Below are 15,227 nucleotides of genomic sequence, written 5' to 3' on the forward strand. Positions count from 1 at the left end.
TTCTCCATTGATATTCCTTGAAACATTTGGTTCCTAAATATCTTAACTACTGTTGATCTTGGCATTCTCTACAAAGGTCAGATTAAAATCAGTATTGGTTAATCATGGCAATTCTATTGGACGGTGCTATTTTTAAAAAATTAGCTTTAGAAAAATCAATAAATCTACAAATATAAACTGATTATGCAAAATTCAGTCATAGGGACCATGGAAATTTACAAAAAATATAAACTGTCCCTGCCCTCAAAAACTTACCATTTAATTGGGGAGGTCGGATGCATATTTATTCACTCAAATAGTTGAACACATGCTGAGCATACACTTTATGCCAGAAAATGTGCTATTTGCTGCAATAAAAAAGGCTCAGTATGTGTCCTAATAATTTAGTGGGGGAGGCAAAAATTTAAACACATAATTACAACACGGTCAGTCACATGTCAAAAGAACTTTTTCATAAAAATGAAGGAGCAGAGTTCCCTAAAAAAGGAAGCAGAAGGGACATAGTTTTAAAATGATTACTAATGAGGATATCATATTGCATGGAAATAAACAGAAAAATCTTAACATGTTAGGCAAGAGTGTGGCCCCAGCTACTTGGGAGGCTGATGCAGGAGGATTGCTTGAGGCCAGAAGTTGGAGGCTGTAGTGTACTATGAACATGCCTGTGAATCACCACTGCACTCTAGCCTTGGCAACATAGCCAGAGCCCATCTCTCAAAAAAAAAAATGGAATTATTTACATAGAATAATCAACAATATCACATGTTTCATGAAGGTTTAAAAAAATCAGGAGAGGAAAAATGCTAGAACCAGAGCCCAATTAGGAAGCCTCATGTAACTCTGGGGTGAGTAGAAAAGGAAGCCAGTTTGTAGGAAATTAAGGCTGGAATGAGGGAGAAGAAATGGATGCAGCAAGTACACAGCACATTCACTTAAGTGGATTGGCCATGGAAGCTAAATGGAGAACCATGGCTGGACATAGAATCAAGCTTCTGTTTTATGAAACATCAGTGGGCAATTTGATTATGGTTTATATGAAAGAGCTATACACATAGCTTGGTTCATATGCCAAAATGAATTCTGCAGGCTACAAGTGAGATTATCAATTAGCCAAAGAAAAACAACTGTGAGGTAATCTGCTTTAATTTCTTAGGTTTAAAACTTCTCTTTGACCATTTCAACATTGACAAAAAGCTTTCATTTATTTGACACATATCTCTTGTCATTAATTACTGGTAAGTGGTTAACAACTAATGGTCAAAAGAATGAAAGTTGTTTGTAGATATAGATACAATTTTGATGTCCAGAATGTGTAACTTAAATACAGCAGTACTTTATTTCAGCTCTGATCATTCTGTTGCGGGCTACTAACAACTAAATCCTTTTTCATCCTTCCAGTTTTTGGGAATCTAGATTTCTTAGTTGTGACATGGGAACAAAAAGACGCATTAGAATTATCCACCAGCACTATGGTTGGATCCAAGGTTGGACAATACATGAATACCCCAATCTCTACTTTATGACTGCTTCTAGCTGTTGTTTTTCCATCCTTATTCTTTCTTATCTTAATTATATCAGTTCCATCTACGAAAAGAAAAGCAAAACATAGAAAAATGCTATTTTATTGAATATAACTGAAAGTTGACCAGTAGAATATGTATAGAAAAGTTTTTCCTCCATTATCAATTATCAGAAGAATATTACGGACTTCTGGATTGGAATTTTTTCCTTTCAGTTCAGCTATTCTGGGTTCCTGTCTAGCCAGCTACAGCTGGCTAGACAGTGCACGCTGCTTCACGATCCATGTAACTAATACTCCTTACTTCCTTCTTAGATTCCTTAATATTTTTACTTCTTCCATTTGGAAACAGCAATAGCCCAGATTTTTCAGTTGATTGGTTATTCTGCTAGCAGTGGAACATTTAATTAACCTAGCTCCCACCAGCAACAACGATAATGAGTTTGCTTCTACCAAGAAATACCATGCACCACTACAGACATTTAATTAAATTTGGGATTTTCATCCATTTACCAAATTCCAAAAAAGTTTATTTTATCAAAAACTGAGAAAAGCTTTTCAATATTTTATAACTAAAACCCATTTTTTCACCAGGGAACACACATATTCAAGACTGCCAGTCACATAATGATAGCTTTGTGGATTTATGCAATGTCTTTCCAACAAAGATGTTAAATGACCTATTTGAATGTTTTTATTTTATTTTATTTATTTATTATTATTTTTTTAGACAGTGTCTCACTGTGTCACCCAGGCTGGAGTGCAGTGGCACAATATTGGCTCACTGTAACCTCTGCCTCTCGGGTTTAAGTGATTCTCCTGCCTCAGCCTCCTGAGTACCTAGGATTGCAGGCACCCACCACCATACCCAACTAATTTTTGTATTTTTAGTAGAGACAGGGTTTCACCATGTTGCTCAGGCTGAGTAGCTAGGATTGCAGGCACCCACCACCACACCCGACTAATTTCTGTGTTTTTAGTAGAGACGGGGTTTCACCATGTTGGCCAGGCTGGTCTCAAACTCCTGACCTCAAGTGATATACCCTCCTCAGCCTTCCAAAGTGCTGGGATTACAGGCATCAGCCAATGCACCCGGCCGTTGAATGTGTTTTTATTGGCTTTACAATTTTTGATCAATAATGCATAATGTTAAGCAGATTGAAATTTCTTCATTAAAATGTTAGTTATTTTCTTTTTTAAAAACAGGTATCTTTCTTTCTACAAACATAGAAAAGAGATCAATTTTCACAGCTCATTCATTTGTACAGAAACTGATGATGATTTGACCTTACAAAATGGTCCAAATTTAAATGCTTGATGGGTATATTCTTTATATCTTTCCCTCCAATAAATCTGCCTGGAATGGAATGGCCATTCTTTCAAACATGCCACTTAAGAGCAGAAGCAATGATTCAGCATTCAGCATAGCTGCTTTTTTTGCTGAATGACTATATTGATTTTAATGTGGAATATTCTAAGTCAAACACAGAAGCTGATTTTTGTTTTTTCACTTAATGGTCAGGCATGTCTTATATGGCTTTTTTCCCTAAAGTTCAATAGACTTCTTAAGTGTGCCTATTAATTCAACAAGTTCAATAAATACTTATCATGTACCAACTTGGGGAAAAATTGTATTGGATCAAGCATTACAAAAAGTAAAATGATGAAAAGGTTTGTAGCTTGTTTTCCCTGGTCCTTTGTCTCAATAGAGAGAATCAGATAGAAATAGTCTTTACAATGCATTGGAATAAGTCTCATACCATTACAAAAATTTGAAAAAAGGTACTCAAAGACAATAGCATAACGAAAACACCATGAAGAGATTGGTAGACTGAGTTGGGTGTCAAGGATTAGGCTGACATTTTTTTCATTAAGTTTCTGGCAAAGTCCTTTCAGCAAGGGAGAACATCATCAGAAGGAAAGTCTCAGAAGTAGGAAGTGGGTCCTCCCTTTGGAGATTTATAGATCAGCCAGTAATCTGCAGAAGCCCCACACTAGAAGCCAAGCCAGAAGGGACTCGGTTTTAGCATCTAATATTTTCATTTGAAAAGTGAGAAAACTAAGACACTAAGAGGCAAACTGACTTATCTAAGGTCTCAAAGCTTGTTAATGGAAACCACCTCTTGTGACATCCCACCTTGTGCCAGACTTCAAGATCATATTTAATTAGAATGTGGGACACGCTGAGGGTAACATGATGTAGCCAGTAGGAACTCACTTATACTGAATATTTAATTACTTATTGTTCTCAAAGTGTCGAGAATACATGGTAGTCTCTAAAAAAACAGAAATTAAATGTTTATTTCAAGTAACAGGAAGGAAAAATCAGTTCTAGTATTTTTCATGTGTATAAAATTAAATACTACTGAGGGAATCTTGGTTTAAATAAATAGACTGGTATAACTTAATTTCTGAATTGAAAGTGTTTCTGCATTTTATACATCTAAAGCAGGTAGGGTTCTTCTTAATGGAGAGAATTACTGATTAAATTGGTGACAAGAAAATGCACTTAAAGATTCAGCAGCCAGAGAATATAAACACGGGGGATAAACACATCTGCCTGCATCAGTCAAGGACAGCTGTGGTCTACCCCCAGAAAGGTGAGCAATTATTTATGAAATTATGTCTTCTTCAGTGACTCTATATTGCAATTCTAGGATAAACTAAATGAGAAAAATAGACAATGTCATGGTCCCAATTAACCAAGGAGTCACACGAATTTTCAAAATCAAGGAATTTTACTTATACTCTATTTAACCTCATCCTGAAAAAAAATCCCTTCGCTTTAAAAACATAACAATAGGTCAGCTTGTTCTTGAAGAATTGTATTTTTAAAAAATTTTAAGGATGAGTGTCTGATTCTGTCAAGTACATAGTACCACTAATGTAAAGAGTAAAGAGGTGGTGCTAAGAAGCATAGGGCCCCTTGGAGCTGCTTTGCCTATTTTACCCCAGTCATTTTTCAGATTAGTGCTGCTAGGGTGCTCATTGCTTTGGTGCATTGGCTGGGGTTTTTGATTAATCAACTATTTTTCCCCTTGGAGTAGCCATGGGCCATCAAACTACTGCATAGTTATGGCCAAGATGCAAGCACTGAGGACAAAAGCCCTGTATCCCTGGATAGTAGCTCAGTACTGCATACCTGACAGGCCAAATAAACCTGCATATACACCTTTAAGTTATGCTTAGAGGCATTGAGGTGAGTACTCATATCTTTTTAGAAAAGAAACCTGACCGTACATCCTTAAGTTATGCTCAGAGGCACTAAGGTGAGCACTCACATCTTTTTGCTTAGGTCATTTAGGTGATTCTGAGGCCCACTGGGCAGACCACATGCCTTCAGGGGCAGCTCAGAAATCTGAGGTACAGAGTTCCTTGCAGTGACTGAGATATTCCAAAGTGAGTTTTGAAGGGTGCCCAAAAGATTTCCCACCCCCTTCCTAAATTGATGCCAATCATTAAGTAGTTCATGCCATTTGTCTACAGATTAGGCTTTCTTTCATTAAGCAGATATCCCTGAGAATAACATCATAAGCCCTTAGACTTTTGATGAAAATTGGTGAATTTTGGAGAGATTGATCAAGTATAGAGAAGGTATCATTAAATCAAAGAAACTCTAGAGCCAAATAATCGGGGTTTGATTCCCAGATTTACTCCCCATGTGACTGCTTGAGTTGTGCCTCAGTTTCTTCCATCTTTAAAACGGCAAGGTCAATATCACATGCCTCAGAGTACTGCTACAAGGACTGGATACTTGTAAATTTTTAGTAAGTTCTGGCACAGGGTAAATGGCATGAAGGTTAAGTATATGCCACTATTATTATGGAAGCGTTCTCGAGAAAGGGGCTGGCCCCTGCCGCCTTCTTCCACATCCTTACCACTAGTTTCTTTGATGCTCCCACTCTAGGCTTAGTTGGTCTTTCTATTGTTCCTGAGACAAACCTGTTTGAGCCCAAGGCACTTTGTAAGAATCTTACTACCTTAGTCCTCATTAGCATTGTGAGCCCCAATTCCTCAGCTCCTTGGCCCAGTCATGAACGCTAGAGCCCCAGATTGTCAGTAATGCTCTCATTCTGTCCTTCCAGTGCCCCACAAGAAAGACTTCCATTCTCTCCTATTGCCTATGAGTTACACTGTTCTCTCTGCTCTCCCACACTGACTAGAGAGTGTCCTCTGAGATAGCACACCTTTGTTCTGAGTCACAGCCCCATCTGGAGGGCCCGCCATGCTCTGGCTAGTCCTCCCCCTCCAAAAGCCTGGACTCATCTGGATGGACTTCTGAGGTGAGGACTGCTGCCAGCCAGTCTTAGGTTTCTTCCTCGCCTTCTGGACCAGCAGCACCAGCTCCTGTCTGAAGCAGATTTTATCAGTGGTTCTCAAACTCAAGTACTGAGGAATTCTGATGAAGGAAGTGGCACACACTCGGCACGACTAAGACGGAGATGCTAAGACAAGGATAAATGCGATGCACAGATTGCCTACCGTGTATTCCATTCTTAAACTCTCAAGGCCTCTGGGAGAATCCGCAGGTAGTGAAATTGTTCTCTTTCGAATCTACATTACCCTGATCTGTCCTCGTTGTAAGCTGCCAACTAATCAGTAACTTAGTCAAGGAAAGGAAAACAAGTCACTCATTTTCAGTTGTCTGTTTTACTTTCTCCTGTCTCTCTTCTTTTGCTTACATAAATTATCTTTTAACCTTGTTAGATGAAAGCAATAGTTTCTTGAATACAAGTAAATGGTGATGCTAACATTTAACCATATGTCCCCAAGTTATTGTTTGATTGAAGGCATAAATATCACCAGGGATTGTCATTAAACAGTCAACACACCAGGCCTAACCCCTATAGTTTCTCATTAAATAGGTCTATAATAAAGCCCAGCAATCTGTATTTTTAACAACATCCAGGTGAATATGATGCAGGCATTTGGACCACTCACCTAAGCTTTCTACCTCTTGCCTACCATGCTTTCAACTACATGAGAAACTTCTCTGGAGCCTGAGCACATCCCCAAGGTCACATCCTGGGAGAATCATCATTATACAGGTCCTGGCTTGATTTCCCTCCTGAGCTGCTGGAAGGACCCTTGCTAAGGCAGAAGCCAGTCTGAGGCCACAGGAGGTCACTGTGTGGGACTCTCAGCAGAGGAGCAACCAACAAACAGCAGGAGAGGAGACCTGAAAATGGGTTAACTTTATTTGAGATGTTTAAGAAAATTAACAGGTCTGGATCCTGCCAGAACTTTCGGAATCTTCCTCATGGTATCCTCTGAGGTGGCTTCAGGTATCTGGGTATAGCTCAACTCCTAAATACCTTTGTATTCCAGAGTACAAGAGGTTCCAAATCTAGCCCCTAACTCCAGTCAGGTTGCTCCAAGTCATCATACATCTAGGAGTCCTGCCCAAAGTCAACATGCCTGCATGTGGGCAGTCACAGGCTGAGGATTCTCTCATTCTCTATTGCAAAGGAGAGATCCAGGAATATAGACTCCCTCCTCCAACCTTCCCTCTGGTTTTTCAATACCTGTTTTGTCCTACTCTTTGTCAGCACCTGCTTAAACAGAGGGAATATAAAGTCCTTAACTATTTCACCTGCAAAGTTTTAATGAAAACTAAATGTAATTTATTTTCCTTTTTTTTAAGACAGGGACTTGCTCTGTTGCCCAGTCTGGAGTGCAATGGTGTCATTATAGTTCGCTGCAAACTCAAATTCCCAGACTCAACTGACCCTCCTGCTTCAGCTTCCCAAGGACCTAGGACTGCAGGCATGTGACACCACACCCAGCTAATAAATAAATAAATATATATATATATTATTTTTAGTAGAGATATAGTCTCAGTATGTTGCCCAGGCTGTTCACGATATCCTGAGCTCAAGCAATCCTCCCACCTTGGCCTCCCAAAGTGTTGGGATTACAGGAGTCAGCCACCACATCCAGCCTCAAAATGTATATTAAATAGGCTAAACAAAATGTATAGATTCTCCTAAAAAAAAAAAAAAAAAAAAAAAAAAAAAAAAACTAACATTTATTCCATGTTTTCCAGGATATCTTATTTTGGGAAGTTGATGTTCCTAACCTCTCAGATATGAATCCAGAACTCTAGGCAAGACCTAGTTGGTGAGTTGGTGGATAAAGTGGCCTTTGGAAGTACAAGACACACAGTCGCTATGTCGCAGGTCACATACTTTAATCAGTTGAGAGGCTTCTCAGACAAGTTTGGGTATCTGGTTTCTTGGTCCACAACTGATTTTTGATTTGATATTACAATGAGGAAAAGAGTGAAAAGAGAAGAGGAGAGGCAGAGATGGTGGGAGAAGCTAGATGCATCAATAAAACTATCTGAAAGAAAGGGATAAGGTAGGAAAACCACTGGAAACAGACATAAGAATTTAAGTGAATTTAAATGACATAATAGTAGATGGCACTTCAGGTCTACAATCTCAAATAGGCCCTAAAGACATCTCAGCAGAATAATAAGCTATCGATACTGTGTCACTGCTATTACGGATGACGAGAAACAATGATTACCACCATTGTGTGAGGCCTCCCCTGTTCGGGTCAACTTGCTCGACACTTTGCATTAGCCTGTGGCAGGTGCACAGTGACTATCACAACAATGACCCTGAGTTACCAAGACAGCCAGTGTACGTTAGTAGACCCTACATTTTTTCTTACAAATGAAACAGCATATAAAAATAGTAATATATTTAAAAATTGTTTTTCCAAAATAATTCTGTTAATTTACACAATTTAAAAATAAACTTCATAATTTTTTATTTACAAATTCTTTAAAAATTAAATTAGTAAGAGTTAGTTGGAGCAGCTCCTTCATAATCAATGCCTAATGTTTCAGATATCACCGGACCTCACACACCACAAAAAATGAGAGAGGTATGTGGGCCTGTATGTCCATATGAGGCAGGGGTTAGGTGTTTTTCGGTTTTTGTGGGTTTGTTTTGTGTGTTTGGAGCTGTGGTTTCTATGTGGATTTTTTTTTTTTAAGAAAGTCAATGAAAAGGCAAAGATGATATCTGATTCCTAGTTCTATTTCATCAGATCTACAAGACTCATTTATATCTATAATTTTAAAAATATAATATGACATCTAAAAGAATTAAATACTGGCTGGGTGCAGTAGCTCATGCCTATAATCCCAGCACTTTGGGAAGCCAAGGCGGCAGATAACCTGAGGTCAGGAGTTCGAGATCAGCCTGGCCAACATGGTGAAACCCCGTCTCTACTAAAAATACAAACTATTAGCCAAATGTGGTGGTGCATGCCTGTAATCCTAGCTACTCGGGAGACTGAAGCAGGAGAATTGCTTGAACCCAGGAGGGGTGGCAGTGGTTGCAGTGAGCTGAGATTGCACCACTGCACTCCAGCGTGGGCTGCAGAGCGAGAATCCATCTAAAAAAAAAGTATTAACTACTTTTTAAAGGCTGAAAGATGAGATTTAATAGGAAAACTTATGAATCTCCAATAATGTAGAATATGGTTGAGTATGATATAGCTTTTTTTTTGTAATACCAAGACATCACTTCTCTTTTAATAATAATGACAGGAGTTGGGTGGGCCTGCACCTTCGTTTTCGTCCCTGCTTCTGGAGCTCCACCACGCCCCATGCCTTCTGCCCTGTTCTACATGTCTCTTTCTGAAAGGAGCAACCTGATGAGAGTTAGAGGCTAGATTTGGAAGCTCTTGCACTCTGGAATTCTTCAAAGGTATTTAGGAGTTGAGCTACACCCAAAGACCTGAAGACACCTCAGAGGATACCATGAGGAAGATTCCAAAAGTTCTGGCAGGATCAAGGCCTGTTAGCATTCTTAAATATCTCCAATAAAGACTAATCCCTTTCTATGTGCCTCACTTCTTGGTGCCCACATCTGTTCACATGCCCTTCTGCCCCTGGGCGTGCATGTCTTTTATATCTTAGTGCCTTGGTTTATTAAGTCTCTTCCTTTGCTGCTTCATCTTCTACTTTTTCTCTACATTTTAAATTTACATTTCTCCATTTATAACATCTCAATCTCATTCTTTCCCTCAGATTGTAAAATTTAACTATGTTCTTCATTAGATCTTGTACTTTTTCATAGAAATGTACATTTGCTCATCTATGTTGAATACAGGCTGATACGGTTTGGCTCTGTGTCCTCAACCAAATCTCATCTCAAATTATAATCCCCATAATCCACACGTGTTAAGGGAGGGACCAGGTGGGAGGTGACTGAATCAGGGGGGTGGTTTTCCCCATGCTGCTCTTGTGATAGTGAGTTCTCACAAGATCTAATTGTTTTACAAGGCAATATTCCCTGCTCTTGCGAGCTCTTTCCTGCCACCATGTGAAAAAGGTCTTTGCTTCCCCTTCGCCTTCCATCATGATTGTAAGTTTTCTGAGGCCTCCCAAGCCATGTGGAACTGTGAGCCAATTAAACTTCTTTTCTTTATAAATCATCCAATCTTGAGTAGTTCTTTGTAGCAGAGTGAAAACTGACTGATACGCGGGTTAAAAATTTCTTTTTAAAAACATTTCTTGTTTGAGGGAATAAAGAAAGTTTTCTACTTTTAAAATTTGGTTTGGTTATTAATTTCTATGATTCATGGCACCTGATATATTAAAATGAAATGGCCCATTTGTGACCTACATCTTCTAAAAAATCAAATCAAAATCATAATGAATATACTAAAAAATGCAGAAGAAAGATGAAAATGATAGGTAGTAAATTATTTTCATTAAAGTCCCCAAAGTTCATCACAAAAATATTTGTACCTGATCTGCTTACCATTTACACAAAAATTTATACCAATAGCATATGAGTTGATCACTCATGACATGTCTCATGTCATTCACCTCTCTGCACAAAATTTTTAAAAAATATTAATAATCACCAACTAAAAAAGTACTAGAGCTACAGACTATCAGGTGTCCTAATTTAATCATAGATAAACATGACAATGTCCCATCAACCAGGAAAAAACACTTCCTATAACAATGAATGTAAAGGCCATATTTTGAAAATTGTGAAACGAAATGAAATTTAATTATAATCTACCTCTTTTGTCTTATTTCTTCTCTATTGACCAATCCCCATCAACAATTATAAACCTTTAAAACATGAAATTGATACATTTTGTATCAATTTATAAAATGATATTAAAAATAAGTTTAAGGTATACATTTTATTTGACATCATTTTCCTTAATTAAAACAAAGACTATATTTGTTTAGATTAAATATTAGCGAATTCTTAAAATTGACTTCTCCACTAAACCAACAGAGGCTTGGAAAATAGAGATATCAGTTTTGCTTTTATTCCTGAAATGTAGAAAATTCCTGAAACTTAAAAAGAATAATGAGACTCAGTGTCATAAATGTTATACTACTTCATATCACTTATTCTGTCCCTAAGGTATCAACAGGTCCACAAATCCTGTCTGGGAAGAGTAAAGGGGAGAATTGTATCCATGAGTGTACTGCAACAGAAACTACTAGTTAATTCCCAATTAACAACTTTGGTTCTATTTTTTGCATTATGGAAAGATTCTGAGAGCCCTTTTGATTTTGTGAGCATCTAATGGTGTCTTTCTACTTTCCTCGAGAGTCAAAAATAAATAGCAATTTGATTTGTCCATTTGATTTTTTGATTATTCATTTGTATTACCTGCATTTTCCTCCTTTCCATTTACGTAAAGTAAAATATTGAGGTTAATGTAACTCAGGGGCATGCCCTTTCTCTGCAGAGTTGATGCATGGTTAATAGCACATGCGAAATAATTCAATCCTTGGCTCCCTAAAAGCTATAAAGAGCCTTGACCACTCTTCCATGCACAAGCTTTGTTTTAGAAGTCCACAAAGCTTGTTTTTGGAGTCGGATGGGGAAGTCTGTGACATATAGCACATAGACTGATTCTAACAGATGGATTTTTCTTGAAATAGCTTCATTAGTTAATCATTTCTTTTACATATACTTTTTTTCTAGTTAATTGGCATAGCTGCCAGCTGGAGCTGTTAAGGATCCTCCAAAGTAGCTGATAGATAGGGAGGAAATCCAATTGTCTCACCAATTCTAAGATGAAACTTCTATTAATTTCACAATACCCATTATGTTTTTAAAGTAAAATGTTTAAAAAAATATTTTCTCTTATTCTAAATACCTTATTTGATCTGTATGAAAACCAAATCAATCAATGAATTATCTGGAAGAAATTTTAAACCTTAGTAAATTATCTAGACCAGGGTTTTCCAACCTTGGCACTATTGACATTGTAGACCAGATCATTCTTTGTGTCTGTGTGGGATCAGGTGGCAGTCTTGTGCATTATATGCTGTTAAGCAGCATCTGTGGCTTTTACCCAATAGATGTCAGTAACACCCCCAGTTGTAACAACCAAGACCATCTCTAGACATTGCCAAATATCCTGGGGGACAAATTGCCCTAGTTGACAACTGCTCTAGAAATAGATTGTTCCTAGTTTTAAATTCAATTCTTAAAATAACTTTATGTATGTATGTACATATGCATGCATATAACTCCAGACATGCCTAATATATTAGAAATGTATGCCTTTCACTTAGGCAATTAAAATGTTTTGTGGGCAATTATTGAAGTAGCTAACATTTTCATAAGTCTCTGGGTAAAGGGAAAAAAAAGAATTAGTGGCTTGTAACTACCAAGGAATACTAATTATCTAAAAAATGCCATTGTCATATTCATCATCAAAAGTATTGAGAGTTTCTTTTCCTTTAAGGAAAGTTCTCAGTATGAGTGTATGAATAGATAAATAAAAAAATCACATGGAGGGACTACTTGAGATGTAAGTGATTGATTATCAGCTTAGGTGCCTAAGGCATTTTTAAATAAGAGAAAGAAATATAATTTAATGAAATGGACATAGAAAAAACTAATCTGGGTCTGTTTTGACTTTACTATATACTTGTGAATTGTGAATTTAGTACCCATAAAAGTGTTAGTCATTGAGATAGATAAATTTCCTGGTCTTTGAAATTCAGTAGTAAAAGTAATGTTCACCACCTTAGTGACTTTTCTGTAAGTTATATATTGATGGATCTAGGAAGAGTGTCATAGAAATAAGATGTAAATCGCCATGACTTTTAAAAGGAAAATAATGGGTCTATTCTCATTTATAGTAATGGTAAAAATACAAGAACACGAAGTATACAGAGAGAATCATTTTGTATGTCAAAGAAGAGCCTAAATTCTAATCAAACTGCTTTCTTTCCAACAGAGGTTTTCTAATGGGAATTTGCTCAAGAAGGTTTTTTGTTTTGTTGTTTTTTTGTTGTTTTTTTTTTGAGACGGAGTCTCACTCTATCGCCCAGCCTGGAAGGCAGTGGCATGATCTGGGCTCACTACAAGCTCTGCCTCCTGGGTTCGTGCCATTCTCCTGCCTCAGCTTCCCGAGTAGCTGGGACTAAAGATGCCTGCCACCATATCCGGCTAATTTTCTTCGTATTTTTAGTACAGACGGGGTTTCACAGTGTTAGCCAGGATGGTCTCGACCTCCTGACCTCGTGATCCGCCCGCCTGGGCCTCCCAAAGTGCTGGGATTACAGGCGCGAGCTACCATGACTGGCCTCAAGAAGATTTTAATATAAGATGAAGGCAAGTTTTAACATTTATCAATTGCATGTTTGAATGTTTAATTCCGCTCCCCACTCCCCTGCCCCCAAATCAAGTTATTTACCTAAAAATTCCATAGTGGTCTCTGTTTTCACTGTTTGACTTTCCAGGGCCATTGTAAGAATTTAGATTTTGTACCTTTTTTTAAACACTCTTAAATAGGAATATAACATTTCCTATTTAAAAATGTTATATTGTGCAGATTGTCATTTTTAATTCTTTCAGCTTACATTCAAGATACACTATTTGGCTTAGTGTGGCAAAAGTGAATTAACACATTTTGCATGTTAAGATTGCAACTCAAAGGCCTCAAGACCACGTACTCCGTGCGTTGTCTGCACATACCTAAAATTCCATAGTGGTCCCTATTTTCACTGTTCAACTTTCCAGGACCGTTGCAAGAATTTAGCTTTTATACCTTATTTTTCAAAATCACTCTTCTTTTAAATAGGAAATAGTATATTGTGCAGACTGCCATTGTTAATACTTTCAGGATACACTATTTGGTTTAGCATGGCAAAAATGAACTAACACATTTTGCATGCTAAGATTTCAACTCCAAGGCCTCAAGACCCTGTACTCTGTGCATTATCCGCACACAACGGGCTTCACCCTGGTTGTAAGCCTGGCACTGAGCTCTGAGGCTCAGGCAGGTCCTGCATACTTACTCTCTGCAGGCTCTTTGGAGCGCCGGCCACTGGACGACTTACGCAGCAGGCTGCGGCCTGAGGAGAAGAGGCTAGTCAGCTCCTCCAGCGGGCTCGTGGGTGTCCGGGACCGGGAGCCACCCGGGGCTGCCCCGTAGGTGTTCACCGCGGCGTTGACCATCTTGGCCCCATCTTGCGACACGGGTCTGGGGGTCGAGTGAGGCACTGAAGGAGAGCTCCTTGAGAGGCTGCCCGAATGCACAGCGTCGTAAGGGGGAGGCCTTTTGAGGCTCAGGGGAGTCAGGGACCTCCCCATGCTGACGGGGGAGGGAGAGGTGGAGTGACTTTTAGGGTAGCCGTGGGGAGACTGGGTTCGGTACAGCGTGGACGGGGGCGGGGGCGACGAGGAGAGCGCAGGGGTGGCAGAGGCAGGTCCCAGGGCCGCGGCCTGCTCTTTCTCCAGCTTCGCATGGCCGGGGACGTGGGACGGCAGCGCGGAGGGCGACGCCCCCGCTGGCTGTTTCATGTAAGACACGTTTTCCAGCACGGGAAGCTTCGTGACCTCCAGAGGGGTGAGCGGGGACTCGTCGGAGTTGGGGGAGCAATGCACGGGGGCGGGGGGGAATACCAGCAGCGGGGGCCTGTGAGAAAGCAGGTTGGGGAAGGGTGGGGGGATGTCGCAAAGCAGCCCCTTGGGGGGGCATGGCACTGAGGCCTTGGCGAAGTCCAAGTCAGGCACCGTGGGAGTAGCACACTGCGAAGAACAGCTGTGATGGTCAAAGTCACATTTGGCATCTTGGCCCAAGTCGTCAAAGATGGGGTATTTCATTTCCTCGTAGACGGCCTCGCTCTGGTCGTCGTCCTCCTTCCTGAAGTCTCTGAGAATGTTCCCCACCATCTCGATGTACACGGGCTCCTCTTCCTCAGGGTCTCCCGCGGGGCTGCCCATCTGGGACAAGGAGGAGTCCCGCGGCAGCGACGTCCTCCGGGGCCCGTGCTTTTTGATGTACGTTTCATCGAAAGATGTGCTCAGCTGAGTGTTCGGATTTCGCTTCGGTTTGGGAGGAGGAATCTTCTTGGAATATTCATCACTGTGGGGTCTTGGTTTAGCTGACACTAAAAGAAGAAAAAACATAGTGGAATAGATGAGTGTAATAGGAAAGTTTTCAAAAATGATTTGCATGTGGATTTACTACAATAAACTTTAGGACAGAGGGGTAGACAGCTTCATTCTTAGTTTGAGGTTCAGAGTAAAAATCAACCAAAGAGTCAAGCATTTCCCTTATTAAGAAAACCTGATGGCAGAATAATAGTCATCTTTAAACTGATATTAATAATCTAACACTGATAAATGCATTAAAACCAGGACTGTTCACCCCTTTCCTTTAGAATGCCTACATAGAAGCTTTCAGATGAAAC

The 15,227-nt window shown here is 39.4% G+C and overlaps 1 protein-coding gene across 8 annotated transcripts in view; it reads right to left on the reverse strand.

The window, feature by feature from the left end:
- Positions 1-15,227, reverse strand: part of NYAP2 (neuronal tyrosine-phosphorylated phosphoinositide-3-kinase adaptor 2) — a 335,656-nt gene that overhangs the window by 131,458 nt on the left and 188,971 nt on the right. For all 8 annotated transcript variants that reach the window (XM_058437901.1, XM_032754219.2, XM_032754214.2 and 5 more), the window contains one exon: positions 13,830-14,924. In XM_058437901.1, the coding sequence (XP_058293884.1) occupies positions 13,830-14,924 (1,095 nt within the window). The remainder of the gene's footprint in view (positions 1-13,829; positions 14,925-15,227) is intronic.

This window comes from Hylobates moloch, unplaced genomic scaffold (genome assembly GCF_009828535.3).
Source record: "Hylobates moloch isolate HMO894 unplaced genomic scaffold, HMol_V3 SCAFFOLD_1, whole genome shotgun sequence".
Lineage (NCBI taxonomy): Eukaryota > Metazoa > Chordata > Mammalia > Primates > Hylobatidae > Hylobates > Hylobates moloch.